The sequence below is a fragment of the Taudactylus pleione genome, unplaced genomic scaffold, assembly GCF_031769625.1.
Source record: "Taudactylus pleione unplaced genomic scaffold, aTauple2 ptg000019l, whole genome shotgun sequence".
Taxonomy (NCBI): domain Eukaryota; kingdom Metazoa; phylum Chordata; class Amphibia; order Anura; family Myobatrachidae; genus Taudactylus; species Taudactylus pleione.
Genome location: NW_028284421.1, coordinates 31528816 through 31547619, shown reverse-complemented (window position 1 = coordinate 31547619; position 18804 = coordinate 31528816). Strand labels below are relative to the sequence as shown.

General features: G+C 44.7%; 1 protein-coding gene across 4 annotated transcripts in view; it reads right to left on the bottom strand.

Moving 5' to 3' along the window:
- Positions 1-18522, bottom strand: part of LACTB (lactamase beta) — a 50297-nt gene extending 31775 nt beyond the window's left edge. For 2 of the 4 annotated variants that reach the window (XR_015869763.1, XR_015869764.1), the window contains exons 1-5: positions 18182-18522; positions 15967-16031; positions 13398-13590; positions 6065-6380; positions 4710-4875 (exon numbers count right to left, since the gene is read on the bottom strand). Coding sequence is in view for 1 of the 4 variants with exons in the window: in XM_088446456.1 (XP_088302582.1) it covers positions 4710-4875; positions 6065-6380; positions 13398-13590; positions 15967-16031; positions 18182-18370 (929 nt within the window). In the remaining 3 variants the exon portion in view is untranslated. Of the gene's footprint in view, positions 1-3852; positions 4012-4709; positions 4876-6064; positions 6381-13397; positions 13591-15966; positions 16032-18181 lie in introns of all 4 variants that reach the window. The other 2 variants (XR_015869766.1, XM_088446456.1) reach the window with 2 other exon arrangements.
- Positions 18523-18804: the final 282 nt, after the last annotated feature.

Here is an 18804-nt window from a genome sequence, read left to right as displayed (position 1 = left end):
CGCACCCTCAACCGTAAGGCAGAGATCTTTTCCCCCCGGCACAAAGATCCTCTGCTGTCTGGAGTCCAATAAGGCTCCGAGGTGCAGAATCCTCTGAGACGGGATCAGGGTGGACTTTTGCCAGTTTATTAACCAGCCGTGCCGTTGTAGTACCGCAATCGTCAGATCCAAGTGGCGTAGAAGGAGCTCTGGAGATTCTGCTACCAACAGAAGGTAGTCTAGGTACGGCAACATGCGGACTCCCTGCAGCCGCAGAAAAGCCGCCATGACCGCCATAACCTTGGTGAACACACGTGGTGCTGTCACCAGGCCAAAAAGGTAACGCCCGGAACTGAAAGTGATCGTTGCGGATTGCAAACCTGAGGAACTGTTGATGGCGTAAAAGAATAGGGACATGCAGGTAAGCGTCCTGTATGTCCAACGACACCATGTAATCCCCAGGTTCCAGCGCCAGAATGATGGACCGTAGGGTCTCCATCCGAAACCGCGGCACCCGCAAGGACTTGTTGAGGGCTTTGAGGTTGAGAATCAGACGGTACGACCCATTGGGCTTCTGCACCAAAAATAGATTGGAATAGAAACCCTGGCCCCTCTGGGAGAATGGAACAGGCACTATAACTCCAGGCTGGAGCATAGTGTGCAAAACCTTCCGCAGTTCCATGGCTTTGTTTGGTCTAAGGGAAGACCCATGGTGAAGAATCGGGATGGGGGCCTATGCCGAAAGGAGAGGGCATACCCATGAGAAACTACCTCGTGAACCCAAGTGTCTGTCGTAGTTACCGACCAATACTGGGCGAACTGCAGCAGGCAGCCTCCCACTTTGGGATCCCCCAAAGGGAAGCCCGGACCGTCAGGCCGCAGGTTTGTCATCTGACTTAGGGGCCGGACGTCTGGTACTCCAGGCCTGTTTCCTGGGCTTGGCCGATTTCTTGGGGCCAGCCTGTCGGGGAAAAGACTGTGCTTTAGGCCTACCCTGGGCCCTGTAAGTCCGAAAGGACGACGTACCCGAACTGGAAGGGATCGCAGCAGACAGGAGACATGCAGACTTGGCTGCCGCCAGCGTGGCCACAATTTTGTCCATATCCGGACCAAATAGGACTTCTCCATTAAAGGGCAAAGCTTCCAAGCCCTTTTTGGAATCAGCGTCCGCCTTCCAGGATCGCAACCATAAGGTGCAACGAGCAGCAACAGCTGCCGAAGAAATCCGAGATGTGAGGGTACTAATATCCAAGGCCGCTTCAGTGATGTAAGTGGCCGAATCCCGGAGATTGCCTACCAACTCGGCCTGTTCAGCTTAACAGTCGGAATCCAAAGACGCCTCCAAACTATCAGCCCAGCGCTCCACAGCTCTGGCTACCCAACATATGGCCATAGCCGGTCTGGATGCACCCCCCCCCCCCGCGAGGGAATAAATGGACTTTAGGCAGATCTCCACTTTACGGTCCGTGGCATCCTTCAAGGAGGACATGGAGGGCATGGGCAATGTGGCACTTCGGACTAGGTGTGTCACATGAGAATCCACCTGTGGAGGGGATTCCCACTTAGAAAAATAATTGTCCGCAAACGGGTAAGCCACCGCTAAGCGTCTTTGAGGCTGATACAGTTTACCAGGGTGTTTCCACGCCTCCTCTAAATGGTCTACTAACTGACCCGAAAGAGGAAACACTGTGGCGTCACACTTAATATCCTTAAAAAAGGCATATTTGGACTTGGACACCGGAGGATCATCATCCTCAATAACTAAAGCTGTGCGGACTGCCCGAATAAGGCCAGGAATATAAACCTTGGACTTAGCGTCCAACTCTTTAGTACGGAGAGGTTCTTGGTCAGAAAGATCCAGAATCTCTCCATCATCGGTCGTCACGTCGTCATCCTCATAAGGAGCGGACAGAGACGCCACCGGCCGCTTATGTGGCCGCAACACAGACTCCCCTTGTAACACGACCGACAAATGCTGTACAGAACTTGCCAGTGAATGAACCCACGCAGGTTCCTGAGAGACCTGGAAGGGGAAATAGGGAGACTGTGGGGTACCATCAGTAGTCTCAGGAAACCCTGCATGGGTGACGACACCACTGACTGCTGGGACAATCCCATTGTGAAAACGCAGGTGGCGAAGCTAACTGGCCCACTAGGGTTGTAAGCGCTTTGGCGAAACAAGCCCAGGGCGGTTCCTGTACTGGAGCCGTGACAGTAATTGGCCGCGCCAATAAATAACACTGCCGATATAGCCCCTCCGCGTTACCCTCCCCCTCCGCTATTGGTACTTTGCACGTAATACACAGAAGCTGGAGAGGAAATTCACTCTCAGACATGATGGTAAAGTATGTGACCCCTCTCACTAATACTCGTTAGTATAGTGGAGAACCACCCTGCAATCACCGCACCGCAAGGGCTTTAGCAGAAGAAGAGCAGGGACAGTGAAATGGCTGACAGTAGAAAGTGAAAGTACAGGCAGCAGACACTAGCAAAAGTCACATACAATGCAAAGAAATTAATCCCTGCACTATCAGTGCTGTTCCTCAACTACACAGACACAGAGCCTGGTAGGACACAGCACTGCATACATAGACCTGTTTCAACAGAGGAGAGGTATGCCGGGGGACCCAGACCGCGATGCCACCGATCAACAGCTTCCAGCAGCGTTCACCATGCTTTAGGAAAGATGGCCACTGAGGAGCAGAGAGGAGGCCGGCCTGGGGGAGGAGCGCTGTCACAAGGCCAATCGGCAGGTGCAGAGAGGGCTGTGTGCAGCGGGGGAGGCGCCAGCTGCGTACAGGGAAGGCGCTCTCCCCTGGCATGCAATTAACCCCTGGTACGCCGCAGCGCTACCGCTCAGCTGCGGCCCGCTGTCCCAGGGGGGTAGTGGAAGCGCAGGTTAGTTACCTGGCTCCACGCTGCAGCCAGTCCCCAGGGAGCCCCCTGCCTGGGGACTCTGGACCATGTATCAGCAGAGACCCACCGCGGGACCCCGCTGCTTACCTGCTGCCTTCTTGAATCGGCCATGGTCCAAAACATCTGGAGCCACCGCTAGCTGTGACCCCAGATGCTTACCAGCATCCCCGGATCAGTACCGGAGGGGAGGGGGAAGGGAAGAGAGCATGGACGTCAGTAGTGACTGTTTATGCTGTACTTCCAGATGTGCAGCCACAGCTGCCGTGAAAAAAACTTCAGGGGCTATCCTTAGCCCCCCTCTAAACAGGTGCTCCGACTCAGAGCCGGGCACCAACGAAACTGAGATGCCTTGGCTCGGGGGCGGGGTATAGGAGGGGGACCCTAGTGCATCCTGGGAGGCTGAAAACTTAACTCTATGGTGCCCAATGCCTGACATCATCACCTATACCCCCAAGGTATCCTGTGGATACCCTATGGACCCTGATGTAGAAACAGATGTTTTCCATATATGGGCAGGATGGCACTACGTGCCCTATCACGCCCATAGTTACACATGTAAATGTGAAGTCTGAAGTCCCCTCTTTAAAATTATGTGGCCCCCTTAACAGCTGTTGTCTGGTGATCATCAGACAATATTGGCCAGTGCTTCGGAAAAACTAGTTTTCCATAAATGGGGGAATGGAGCGTCATACCCTACGACCACCTATACTTGCCAGCACACACATGGAGCACCTGTACTGAAAGAGGGGAGTTTCTCTCTAGTTAGTTAAATGGGTCAATTATGCTGTAATAGAAATACATCTTATTTTAGACAATGTTTGATTTAATTTTAGCTAAAAGCATGCTATGTCAATATTCCAATGGTACATAAACCAAAATCCAGACAAAACTATAACATGTAATCAAATTATTTCAATTAAAAAAAAAAAAAATGGAATAGAAATTAAAAAACGTTACTTCTGCATCTGTCAGTAGGTACTGCAAAAGCATATGCTTTTCCACTTGGTCCTAACATATCAGACATAGGGATCTCTAAGTTCCTCTGCCAGGGTATTACTGCTCTCCAGAATTTCCACCCACTCCTACATGTTCAACAGCTGAGCCAACAAACAGCGTCTGAGACATTGAGAGGATATTGTGGTAAAGAAACAGGCATGAAACCAAAATTATTTTCAAGGAAGAAATTCAAAACTCTCTCCTTAACCATAGCATCTTAGTTTTATACTGCAATAGATAGTTGCGTGGGACTGAACTTCTCTACAGTATACTTAAAGTGTAACTGCTATCATGTCAAATAGGTTTATTTCAGACTATAATACATCAGAATACATCTTCCACTATAGAAATGAGCAAGTGTATCTGTGTTGCCACAATCAGAATACTAGGACTGAATAAGACCTTCCCAAATATTCAAGTCCGATAAAGCACCCATAATACTACTGTAATTATATTTTCCAGTTTAGAGCGGCAGAGATCTGTATTCCTTTTTTTAAAAGCCAGGATGGCTACACAGTAAAGGTTGTTAATAATGAGCGGAAGAAATAACTGCACCATACAAATCAAATAAAATTGTTAATGATGTAATATTTCATTTGTTACATTTGAAACCTCTGATATTAATATAAGAAAATACTTTCTAAGGCGTTTCTAATCCCCTTTATAGTATTTATTGGAATTTCTAATCCCCTATATAGTATACATGGGACTTTTAAATACATTTGTTTTTTTTGCTGAAGTACTCATATTATATATTTTTCAGTGATTTTTATCTCTGGGCTTTCCGGTCTGCATCACCCCCAGCTATGTGATTGTACCTGGCTCTGTTGTATATAATTGGCTCATGTTCCTCAGGCACAGTGTTCTTCATACCCAGATCTTTGAACATCTGAAGCATATAATCCAGGAACTTGTGTCCTGAGGCACGCTCCACCACAGCACTTAGTAAGGTCCATGCATGAGTGGAATATAGGAACTGCGACCCTGGAAAAGAAAGCAAATGGCTTAACAAGATAAAGTGACAAAGCAGTCAAAAGATATCTATGAAAGATACGTGAATAAAACATGGATAATAATTATGAAGGACAAGAGAAATACAAAATACATGGAATATTAAGACTAGCGAAGACACAGAAGACAGAAACTGAATAAATTACAGAAATGGTATACGTTCATCATGTCGACAGATGATATTAGGCATAGGCTGCAGTTCGGGATAGTTGACTACTCAATAGAAAAACACATTGTTGACAGTCACAATTTCAACATTATGTCACTGTTGACACTGAATGTTGACATTTGACATGACAATTTGCTGTCCATGTCGACAGTCAGGTGTCAACATTCTGAATGTTGACTTTTTATACCTACTCTGAATACAATGATATGCAAAAGAGAAAACATAGAACAAACCTGTGATTACAAGTCTCGGTAATACTGGTGACACACTGGTAGATTTATTGGCCGATCAACGCTGTGTGTGTCGGCCAGTGTGTACCAGCGATATGTCTGTACGATGTTGCTCACAGACATATCGCGTCAGCTGTGCTGCACAACCGATGCCCAATATATCTGCAGATATATTGGGGCATCGTGCTGTGTGTACGGGCGGTCAGACGACTGCTTGTACACTTGCAGCGGAGGCCACAGGGAGGGATGTGCGACACCCCCCCCAACCAGCGGGACCCGTTTAGTGTGTATGAACCACCATCATCTGCAGATATATCTGTAAAGGTGTGTACCCAGCTTTAGTGTGTATTCTGGCATTTTTAATGCTTATCCAGATGAGCATTATCTTAACTACCATTTGATGTTAGCGTAATTTTCTTGTGGGACGCATATTTCACTGCTAGTCATGAGGTTCTCTACACTGTGTTATTTGTTCTCTGCTGGCCCACATGCTGCAATATCAGGTAACAGACCACAGATCATATAGCTGAGGCCCAAAATAAGCTTGATGACCAATAAATATTAGACCAAAATCAATTGGACATGCAGTATTATGTGGTAGAAAGATGATGGCTACATGTTTATGTGCAGTCCCCTTCTGATGGCACTAACAGACTCCATCGTAATTTGGAAGGGATTCCAGATAATTATACAAAGTATCACACAGATGTCCAATTTTCCTACCCGTTCCATGTGCATGTAATCATGTGTACGACATTCCTACCTGGCTTGAAAACCAAAGGATCGTTTTTAAACAGCTCCAAAGAATCTATCACACTCTCAAACTTGTCCTTGATATAATACTCGTCTGGTATATTTGAAGAGCACTTTTGGGACTTTTTTGTATCTAGGTTTTTGTTGTGTTCCCCAGCTTTTACAGGTCCAGCATCCTCTGGCAGCACTTTCCCTGAGGTACTCTCTGGAGAGAATGGTGCATCAGAGGATTTCTTGGCAATTTTGTTCCTGATTTTCTGGATATCCTTTTCATAATGCCTGATCCCACTTAGATGAGATACCAATAACCTGGTTGTTATGGTCACCTGAAATAAAAATAGACAACAACTTGGAAAACTTTTATACAGTAATTATACAAGATGAATAAAAGAGCAACTGACATTGAAAACATTTGGTCATATGATTCCTCACACTGGCACAGACCAATTCTACTTTTCTGTATCCTCCCATCTGCCTTGATACATTTTATTTCATATGTGGTCTGGTTTTTAGATCATTAAAATACTTCAAATGTATAAAATGGTCCTTTTTTGCTTCCAAACCTAGAAGAAATTAAATAAACTATGTTCACTGTATTAGTTATTTTAGAAAATATTTTGCTTTCATTTCTGTGGTGAACTCTGCATTTAATGTTATTACATACCACCATACATTATTTTTTTTAAATACAATTTTTATTGAACTCAGAAAGGACATAGAATAAAATACAAAGAGTGCGTATCAGATTACATTCGCAGTACATCACAGAATTTGTGATAGAAAATGACCATATAAGACAAAAAAAATATCTGCAGTATGAATCATTAATGTATGACAAAAGGAAGCAGAGCAGTGACTATTTTAGTGAAGCAAGTCAATGAAAAAATATATGAGATATGGTAAGAACTTACCCTTGTTATCTCTATTTCTATGAAGTCCATAGGGTTCCACAGGATACCTTGGGGGTATAGGCGATGGTGGCAAACATCGGACACCTCAGAGTTAAATTTCAGCCTCCCAGAATGCACTGGGGTCCCTCTCCTTTACCCCGCCCCCGAACCAAGGCATTTCAGTTACGTAACAAGCCATAGGCCGGAGGAGGAGAAAAAAAAAAAAGAGAGAAGAAAGTCTGGAACACACAAGAATCACATTCTCACCAGAAGGAGACGGAAAAACCGGTGACCAGAACAAAGCCCATCTGCAGTACAGGTGCGACAGGGCGGGAGTACTGTGGAACCCTATGGTCTTCGTAGAAATAGAGATAACAAGGGTAAGTTCTTACCATATCTCATATTTTCTACTTCAGGGTCCATAGGGTATCCACAGGATACCTTGGGGATGTCCCAAAGCAGTATCCTTTAAGGGTGGGGACGCTACTGTGTTGAAAGGAGAATCCGCCGCCCGAAGGAAGCATCCTGAGAGGCGAAGGTGTCAAATGCATAATACCTCACAAATGTATGGACAGAAGACCACGTGGCTGCCTTGCAAAGCTGAACAGCAGAGGCACCACGGTTAACTGCCCATGAAGGACCCACAGACCTAGTGGAATGAGCTTTAACAGAGGATGGTACAGGAAGGCCTTCCTGAATGTAAGCCTCAGAAATCACCAGGCGAATCCATCCTGTCAAAGTTTGCTTACTGGCAGGCCAACCCTTCTTACGGAAGCCATAGGAGGACAAACAAGGAGTCCGACTTCCTAAATGAATTGGTACGGTCAACATAAATCCTTAGAGCACGTACCACATCCAAGGAGGCCTCACCAGCCGAGAGGTCTGGGGAATTAAAGGCAGTTACTATAATTTCCTCATTAATGTGGAAACTAGATACCATATTTGGTAGGAAGCCAGGGCGAGTGCGAAGCACTGCCCTATCCCTATGAAAAATCAGAAAGGGAGGGCGACATGAGAGAGCCCCCAAATCTGACACTCTTCTGGCCGAAGCAATGGCCAGAAGAAACACAGTCTTAGCTGTAAGCCATTTTAAATCCACTGAGCCCAGTGGTTCAAAAGGCGGTCCTTGGAGCCCCCTCAGGACCACAGCCAAATACCAAGGAGCCACTGGTGGAACAAAGGGAGGCTGAACACGAAGTACACCTTGCATAAAGGTGCGGACATCAGGAAGGGTAGCAATCCTACGCTGAAACCACGCTGACAGGGCAGAAACCTGCACCTTCAAGGAAGCAAGGTGAAGACCGTGATCTAAGCCAGTCTGTAGGAAAGCCAAAACCCTGGATATTCTAAACACCTGAGGAACATAGCCTCTAGGTCGACACCATTCAAAGAAAGTATGCCACACTCTGTGGCAAATTGTTGCAGAAGCAGGCTTCCGAGCTCTAAGCATGGTATTAACTACAGAGCTTGAAAAACCCCTGCACCTTAAGAGGGCTGTTTCAACAGTCAAAGACATACGACCCAGGTCTGGGTAATGGCAAGGACCTTGGGACAACAGGTCCGGACGTTGAGGCAACAGCATCGGAGCGGCTATGGAGAGACTCCGAAGATCTGAGTACCAGTGACGTCTGGGCCACGCTGGAGCTATCAACAGAAGCGTGCCCCCTTCTTGCTTGAATTTTTTAACCACTCGAGGAAGAAGGGAGAACGGAGGGAAGAGGTACGCAAACTGGAAGGTCCCCCGGACCGACAGAGTGTCTACCAGAAGAGCCTCTGTGTCTCTTGTTCTTGACCCGTACACAGTCAGCTTGTTGTTGTGCCGCGAGGCCATGAGGTCAAACTCTGGAAGACCCCACTTGTTCACCAGGAGTTGAAACACCTCCTGGTGAAGAGACCATTCTCCTGGATGCACGTCTTGACGGCTGAGAAAGTCTGCTTCCCAGTTGAGGACTCCTGGTATGAACACTGCCGAGATGGCAGGGAGCTTGCCCTCCGCCCAGGCCAGAATGCGGGACACTTCTATCAGTGCCGCCTGACTTCTTGTCCCTCCTTGGCGGTTGATGTAAGCCACCGTGGTGGCGTTGACAGACTGCACCTGCACAGGCTTTCCATGGAGAACGTGTCTTGCCTGCTGAAGAGCTTTGAATACTGCCCGAAGTTCCAAGATATTTATTGGAAGCGCAGATTCTGCTGGTGTCCACCTGCCCTGGAACAAGTGTGGAGCCATCACTGCTCCAAAGCCTCGGAGACTGGCATCCTATCTCAAAATGACCCAGTTCACCACCCAAAAGGTACATCCCCTGTTTAGGTGAGCCGTCTCTAGCCACCAGGCCAGAGACAGACGTACCTCCGGAGAAAACACCATGGTCTGCGTCTTTATTCGATGGGGCAACCCATTCCATCTGGAGAGGATCAAGTTCTGCAGAGGTCTGGGTTGAAACTGGGCATATTCCACCATGTTGAACATTGACATCTTGGAGCCCAGTAACCTCATCGCTAAGTGAACAGACATTCGGTGGCTCTGAAGGCAACTGCATACCTTTGCCTGTAATGCAGAGATCTTTTCCTCCGTCACAAAGATCCTCTGTTGTTGGGAGTCCAACAGGGCTCAGAGATGGAGCATCCTCTGTTAGGGAACCAGGGAGGACTTCTTCCAGTTTATCAACCAGCCGTGATTCTGCAACACAGATATTGTCAGGTGCTGAAGGATCTCTAGAGACCCTGCTAACAACAGAAGGTCATCCAGATAAGGCAACAAGTGGACCCCCTGCACCCGCAGGTGGGCTGCCATAACTGCCATGACTTTGGTAAACACTCGAGGCACTGTGGCCAGACCAAAGGGCAGTGCCAGGAACTGGAAATTACGGTTGAGTACAGCAAACCTGGAGGAATTGCTGGTGTGCCAAGATAATAGGGACATGCAGGTAGGCATCCTGAATGTCCAACGACACCATGAAATCCCCAGGCTCCATTGCCAATATAATGGAACGTAGGGTCTCCATCATCAACTGAGGAACCCTCAAGGACTTGTTTAGGGACTTGAAGTTGAGGATGGGCCGGTAAGACCCATTGGGTTTCTGTACCAGAAAGAAATTGTAATAGTATCCCGTGCCCCTCTGGGGTAACGGAACAGGCAAAATAACTCCAGCCTGGAGCATAGAGTGCAACACTTTCTGGAGTTCCCAGGCCTTGTCCTGATTTGACTGAAGGCCTGTGGTGAAAAACCAGCTGGGAGGCCTTCGAAGGAGAGGGCGTACCCCTGAGAGACCACTTACCCAAGTGTCCATGGTAGTCAGATACCAGCACTGGGCGACCTGAAGAAGTCGGCCTCCCACTCTGGGGTGCCCCAAGGGGAGGCCCGTCCCGTCAGGTTGAAGGCTTATCGTCCGACTTGGGAGTAGGACGTCTTTTACTCCAAGCCTGCTTCTTTGGCTTGGCAGATTTCCTGGTCCCTGATTGCCTTGGAAAGGACTGTACTTTGGACTAATGCTGGGCCCTATAGGGCTGAAAGGACGAAGTACCAGACCGTGAAGGGACTGCAGCCAATGGCAAACACGCAGATTTAGCTGCTGCCACCGTGGTCACAATTTTGTGTAGATCAGGACCAAATACGACCTGTCCATTAAAGGGCAAGCATTCCAATCCCTTCTTGGAATCTGCATCCGCATTCCTAGGGCGCAACCACAGGGAGCGGCAATCCGCTACTGTTGCCGAGGAGATTCTAGAAGTGAAGAAACCTATATCTAAGGCTGCCTCATTAATGTATCTGGCTGAGTCTCTGACTCTTTAGCTGTGCAGTTAGAGTTAGTGGGCAGTCTCAGTGTCCAGAGATGCCTCCATGTTATCTGCCCAGCACTACATGGCTCTGGACACCCAGCAGACAGCCATAGCCGGTCTGGCAGCCCCTCCAGCAAGGGAATAAATGGATTTCAGGCATATTTCCACCTTGCGATCTGTAACATCCTTCAAGGAGGACAAGGAGGGCATAGGCAATGTTGCACTCCTCACTAGGTGTGTGACATGAGAATCCACCTGTGGAGGGATTTCCCATTTGGAAAAATAATTATCTGCAAAGGGGTATGCAATGGCCAAGCGTTTTTGAAGCTGGAACCGCTTACCCGGATTTTTCCACGCCTCCTCTAAATGATCCACTAACTGACCAGATAGAGGAAATACAGTGGCATCTCCCTTAATATCCTTAAAGAAGGCGTATTTGGATTTGGCCACGGGGGGGGGGGTATCATCATCCTCAATAACCAAGGCCGCACGGACTGCCCGTATAAGGCCAGGTATATAGACCTTAGACTTAGCTTTGCCTCCTTAGCACGAAGGGGCTCTTGGTCTGAAAAGTCAGTAATCTCTCAGTCATTTGACGTCATGTCATCATAATGAGTCGTCTGAGACACTAAATATCCAAGGACTTGGATATACTAGCTATTATTTTCCCTGTGCATCAGTTGATGAAGTTTAAGGCTGACTCCATTTGCATCGACATCAAATATTGAGACCGCGGCACGAGTGGCACTGCATCTCACAGCTGAACCTGGGAGCTTGAGACGGGTGATCTTATACACTAAAACCGGACAGAGACTGTGAGTACGACAAGTGAGTGCTGATAAGCAGAATCTCCTGCAATACATGCCCTGGAGGCACTGTCATCATGAGTTGCATTTAGCCTGTTTCTCTGCCTAGTCGGCGAGCGGGCGGCAGTCAGCAGAACTTAATTTTCAGGATTCCTAATTAAATCGCTGGATACCTGGATTTACAAATAAATAATCACTATGCCATTTAACTGGGAATATAATTGTTCATTAAACTGATTATGGATGATTTTTTCCTTTAAAAAGACTTTTTTTCTTTTTTGTATAGCTGGTATAGATCATATATCTAGAGTAATAAATATTGATTATACTGTAGCGCTCTCATTCATATTACTTTATTGTGATATTGCTTGTTATTTCTGTTTGTGGAGTGTCCCCAAACGCTCCTTCTTGAGAGCTGCTGAATCAGCTGTTTGTAATTCATTTTATTAAAGTGCGCCTGCTATATGATCCTATGGAGCATATATAGAGTTTTTTGTTTTACCTGTTTGACTTGATCGATCACATTACAGAAATATTCTCGCGTTTGTTAATGGACAAAAATAAATCTGGGTAAATGAGGGATATAAAAAAAAAAAAAAGTTATGCGGTCAATATCCCGACTGGGATTCTGGCGGTCAGAATGCAGACGCCGGAATCCTGACACTAATCAAAATACCGGCGCCGACCGCCGGGATCCTGAAGGTAAATACTGTGGTTAGGGAGAGGATTAGGCACTAAGAGGGGAGGGTCAGGTTTAGGGTGCAGGGAGGGGGAGGTTAGGTTCAGGCACAGGGGAGGGTTAGGGTAGGGACAGGGGGAGGGTTAGTATACCGACCAACAAAGTGTCTGTATTCTAACCCTGATTCCGACCGCTGGGATCTCGAACGCCAACATCCCGTATGTATTCCAGAAAACAAATGGCTTCCAAACAATTATGACTCATCTCAGCATGGCTGAGTCATGTAAAACAAATGCTGTACTGCCCTGGTTGCCTATAATTATGGCTGAGGCGGGTTCAGCAGGAGCTTCATTGACCGACACAACATATCATTGTTTCACAAACTACTGAGTCTAAGGAGAGATCAGCATCTAACACAGAGAGACAAACATCAGCAGCAAATGGAAAACAGTGGGCAGAAGGGAATACTCCTGGTTGAGATATTCACATGTACAACATATGGTGGCCCAATGACCTATTACCGTATACTAGCGTTTACTTTTGTTGGGCCACTAGCTGTATTGTTAAGTAGGGTTTGGGAGCAGTTTCCTTTAATATTAATCCCTGCAACTGGAGGCCATTTGCACTGGTGTACTTTTATATAAGAATAAAATGATGGTGAAAAGGTATTTTATAGATAGCCACAGAAAATATTACAGTTCTAAATAGCTTGAACAGCCTGATTTGCAAATGAAGTGGTAATACAGTGAACATCTGTGGCTCCACTCAGCAGGGCAATGAGCTAGACTGTGCCCTCTTACTTGAGGATATATGTATTGCATAGGTACATGTTTACTGTATGTGAATATTTTATTAAGCAGTTGCATATAAGCAGTACGCACAACAGAATTACCAATTTCTTGTATGCCTTTGATATATCTATAATAATTATTTTATAGCCAGTTATACGTTTTATACATATATAAATGGGTTTTTCCTAGGTGTTGTGGATCAGTGGTTTATTGCGCATGGTAATTGGAAAATGTAAGTGTGAGTATTATCCTTCTGACAGATGCGGATTATTAGTAAGGAAAGAATTTACCCAAAGTTGCAAAATGCTGATGGAGGGCTTGCATCATTTTAGCAGCATTCACAATAATAGGTGCAGTAAAACAGTGAATACCCTACCCCACCCTACCCCACTGTCCACACCTTTTCACCTTCAAACTCCTTTTCTGGGAACTCCGGTACATACTTCTGTACTGGGGCATCTAGATCTAGCCGATTCTCCTCCCAAAGCTTGGCTACTGCGGTCATAGTAAAGGATTTACTGATACTGGCTACGCGCATGACACTGTCTGGTGAGCATGGAATCCGGTTTTCCACATCAGCAAAGCCAAGCCCTAAGGGAAAGGACACAAAAATCATTTCAAATACTATCACAGCCAGTCATTGTTGGGGTTCCTCTTTTCATTGCTCCCCCTTTTAGCTCATATAACGTAGCCTATATGTATGCACTTGTAATTATGTATAAAATAAATGCTGGTCGGCTTGTATTTTTGGAACTAGGTTAGCATTACTGATATGTATGGCACCCTATAAATAAATGCTAATAGTAACAGATGCAATCTTTGCACCTGGATAAACCAGGTTCAGGCTATGAAGTCAATCATGATTTACATATCTACACACTAGATTTAACGGTGTATCTAAAAATAATTGCAACTCAAAATACATGCATGGAGATGTAAGTGTGTAGGTGTACCTTTACTCATATGCAGTGGCGGATTTTACCTAGGACCTACAGCCGAGCCCCCCCCCCAGTGAACCAGTTGCAGTCCGTGACTGCACTGGCTACACTGTTACTGGCAGTGGCTTCCCATTGGGAGCACTATCTGCCAGTCACACAGAGACAGGCAGCCCCCTGGGGATGGAATGATAAAGTGGGGAAACCTTCTTGGACCCCGAAAAGTTGGCAACTGAGATAGCAGGAACATATAAAAGGCTTTTATTGGTCATAAGGAAAGTACTGGAGGTCTGTAAAAGGCATCAAATGGTTAATTTTTGCATTTTTTTTTTTTTAAAACAGTAAAAAAAAAATGATAAAAAGCAAACTTTTTTTTGTTTAAATAATAAAATGAAAAGTGCAAAAAAAAAAAAAAGGGTAGTAAAAAGTTGTTTTGGGGGTCATTTGAGGAGACTACTTTTTTATTTTTCAAAATATGGAAAGAAAAAAAATCAAACAATATTTCCGTTTAAGTAAATACTTTTATCAAATTTGGAGTGCCTAGATTAACGAAAAAGTTGATTTTGGGATAATCTTAGGCAATTATTTTTTTACACCAAAAACTAACGTAATTATTGGCAAAATTAAGATAATTAAAAACAGTGCCTAAATTAGTCATGGGGGGGGGGTGCCCAAGGGATTCTGACATTTTTACCTTAAAATAAAGATTTTCCCTAACTTTTCACTTGCTTAGGGAGGTGCACACAAAAAATGCTAGTTTGGAAATTAATTGCAACTACAATTCGCAGTGAAGACAGCTTGGTCATGCCGACTCGCACTTAATTGGATTGGCCCCTAAAAGACAAAACCTCAGAAGATAAACAATGCGGCAGAATTAGTTGCATGGAAAGCCTTCCTATCTGTGGTTGATTGTTTTTTTAGGAAATAAAAAAGGCAGAAAACTATAAAAAGCTGACAGAATTAAAAAATAACTACAAACAATTAGGATGCTGCATGTCGTTGAACATAAATTTCTTACATTCGCATCTGGACTTCTTTCTGGTCAAAATGAGAGCTGTGTGTGATGAGCAAGGGAGATGGGATCCAGCGATGATAGGCGATTATTGCTGTTTTTTGATCAGGGAGGACCAGACTACTAAGCGTAAAAATAATCGCAAGTAGCATATCTTCTGAATTTATCCACCCACTTTTGTGGAGACTTTTTGCATTATTTAAGCCTTCAACATGCTTGTTGTTACAAATTTGTGATTTCCCCCCCCCCCCCCCCCAGTATTATCCCTGCATTAAACCACTCAGTTAATTTACATTGGTAATATTTTTTTTTAAAACAAAGAACACAATACTATAACATAACTTTTTACTGCCAAATTCATGTTCAGCATCTATAGTCAAAATCACCTTATTTCGTTCATGTTGTCGAAAAACTTTTCAAATTGTTAACTAGTGTTATTAGCAGCTACACAAACCAGCTCTTTAATGTAGTTGTACACTGCTATTCTTGGAAAGGCTTTTAGAAGTTATAATATAATGACCGTCATGATCAAATGAAAACGATAGACTTGATACTTTTGTTACAATTTCACTGTATTTACTAATTTTTCATCAAATTTGTACTCTCCCTTTTATTAAATTATATTGCTAAATATATTACAACACAGCTTGTAACTAATGTCACGAGTGAAAAAAAAAAAAAAAAAAAAACTAGAACACAATAACTATACTGTCTGTTCACATTGAATATAAAAACATTTGATCAGGGCTCTGACACATTTGTGTATGAGGACTAAAAGTATATATGTATAAATAACGTAGGTACTAACAGCGCAATCTGTTCTTTGTCTGGGTTTCCAAAACACACCTGTACAAAGACAACTGAGCTTTGTGCGGTTCATTTTTCAGAACAGAAAATCCAATTGTGATTGTATTTTGTAAACATAAATTGATTCAACTGTTTGTCTCCATATCACCTATACATACAATTAAAAGAAAATGAAAAGTCAAAAACACAGTATGTTAATCCAATCATACTCCCCTTCTGTCCAAACAGATTCTCCATCGATAGAGACACCAACCACCAGTCCTGGAGACCCCGATTCATCCTGAGCAAAAGGGAAAAAGCCAAAACAGTAAGATTTTCATTTTTCTACAGATTTAGTAAATTTCATAAGAGGGAGTTTTGCAAGATGTATGAAATGAACTCCCAAAACTACTGTTGCAGATCATTAAAACGGATATCCTGACTAAACTGATCCATCATTAAAACTTGTACATGACCAGCCAAATTACTGCTCTTAATTATAAATAGCCGTTTGGATCATATTTACTCTGTAACTGGTGTTCATTGTCCTACCAGGAAAAATAGTGTTTTTTATCCTCTAGATCCAGCCTCTTTGACCAATAATATAATTGATGAAATTTGGCCCTACATGTGTAGCCAATTTGTGCCAACTTTTGAAATGTTCTCCCTTAAATTCCCTTTTTCAAGTGACCCACAATTTACAATGTTTCTCACTCAAATTACATTTTCGGTTTTATTTTTCTGTATGGGCTGTAGTGCTCTTACATTAAAAATAAATAGTTTTCCAATAATGGGAACAACCACGCCTCAGTTTTGTAAAACGGTCCTGGTCACCGCCCCCGAATGCTGCAGCATGTCAAACGAGGGACTGCAAGAGATCACGCAGAACCGATCCTGCTGCTGTGCATTCCCATCAGATTGCACGGAAACTATCCTGTTTGCATACAAATCCAAAACGGGCATTGTGTCTGTCAAAACTAATTTAGGAAGTGCAAAAAACTAAAATCCCTACAAGACATTTAGAAAGCACAATAGATGTAGGAGTCACAATGACTTTCCAGACTCACATAAAATTGTTTTTACATTTCCTTGTGTTGTATCCTTAACAGATTTCATATGAACTTTGTTTTACAATGTAAGGGAATCAATTAATTTCCAAATTTTCATCCAGTTAAATAATAATAAAAAATAAATAAATAAAAAAAGGTGTAAAAATAAAATTATGAAAACATGTTCAAAAAGTAAAAAAAAATCATAAGGACGCCCACAGTTAACCATCGGTAACATGAACACATTGGTTGTGCAATGGCAAACAATTGCTCAATCTGTGTAAAAATCGCATTAGGGTCCATCTCTGAATCAGACCCTGTGTAAATAACACAATTGGTAACGCATCACATAAAAAGTAGCAACTAATGGGGGGAATTAAGGCCCTGATCCAGAGCCGGACACTCTGAAAGAGCACTCGCTCTTTTTCAGAGCGTTTTTTTTTTTTTTTGTGCGGCCTCCAGGCCGCTCGCATAGCTGTGGGTGACCACCCACAGCTTTAGCGAGCGGCCATGATGATGGTCGCGATGGTCAAGACCATCGGGCTAGCGACGAGACCCTTGTGGTAGGGTCTCGTGGCTGCAAGCCGCAGAGATATTTCGGCTCTAACAGAGCCGGAATCTCTCCACTGAAATCACTCGTGAGGTCAGTGGGGCCGCCCCCAAACGGCAGGCGTTCTCATGGGAATGCCTCCGTTTGGGCAGTCACCCCCCCGGCCCTCCTACCAAAGGGGGCGAGCTGTCACTCAACATCGACAGCTCGCCCCCTTTGGTGCGAGACCCGGAGCGATGGATTGCCCATCGCCAGCCGGGTCTCGCACATGCGCACGACGGAGCCGGCTCCTTCGTGCGCATGCGCTGTGGGCCACTATCGACCCGGTTGCGAGTGCTCAGTGCTTGCGACCGGGTCGTAATCAGGCCCTAAATTCAAAGCGATGGATGTGATGTTCAGTTACGGAACCGCACAGCCAGGCCGCTGGCATTGCAAGTTTTCCCAAGCACTACTGTATTATTTTATTTATTATCAGTTACTTAAATAGCGCCAGCATATTCCATTGCACTTTACAAGAAGTTGAATTGAATCCTTCCCTAAGTTTTAGAGTAAGTTTTTTGAAGTTGCATTATTGGAGAAATACTATCATGCTAAATATTATGAGTAAACAAAATATAAATACAATATGCCAGAAAAAAGTAAAAAAAAAAAAAAAAGCATATAATAAACATTCTGGTCATATTGGTCTTGAACAGTCTATTGGTGAGTCTCCAGCTGTCAATGGACTACACCCGTCTGTGAGACGGAGCCTGCTGGGAGTTGTAGTTACACAGCAAAGGTGGACGAATACACACTAATGACCCCATTGCACAGTGCAGTATCCCTGAAAGAAAGACCCCGCTGCCTTAGTACCTTTAATCGTCTGAGCAGCTCACGGCTCCTGGCTATAGCCGGACTGTAGCCCCGGCGGTTTTTCCTGCTTCCCTCTCCGTCTTCCTCCTCGGATAACTCTGCAACTTTAACTGCTGCCACAGCCAGGCCTAGACCTAGCAGGACCCGTGGGAGAGCACGGCCGGGCCGCGGTATAAATCGGGACCACATGCCGCACTCTGTGACCACACGCCGTACGAGGTATATTACACACTAACTGCGGATCTGCAAGCAAACACCGCTGCCTAAATCAACAACGGGCGGGGAAGGCCGGGCCTCATATTACCTTCTCCTCTGACATGGTACAGGCCGGTGCCCAAATAAAATGATTACTTAGGCAATAAGGAATAAACCAAAGTGACATTATAAGGGGTGTAAAATGTCACAAAGGTTAATCGAGACTTTGATACTGTAATTGCTGTTTAAAACGACAGTGCTGTAAATTATGCATCAAATATGAACTTTTCTGTATTCGATCTAAAATTATAAATTGTGCAGCAATGTTGGCACACACAATGACATATTGTATTGCAGCCTATACCAGGTAAATGTATTCCTAAACGAAGAAGGTTGCGGTGCCTGATAATAATGACCGGCAGTGTGTG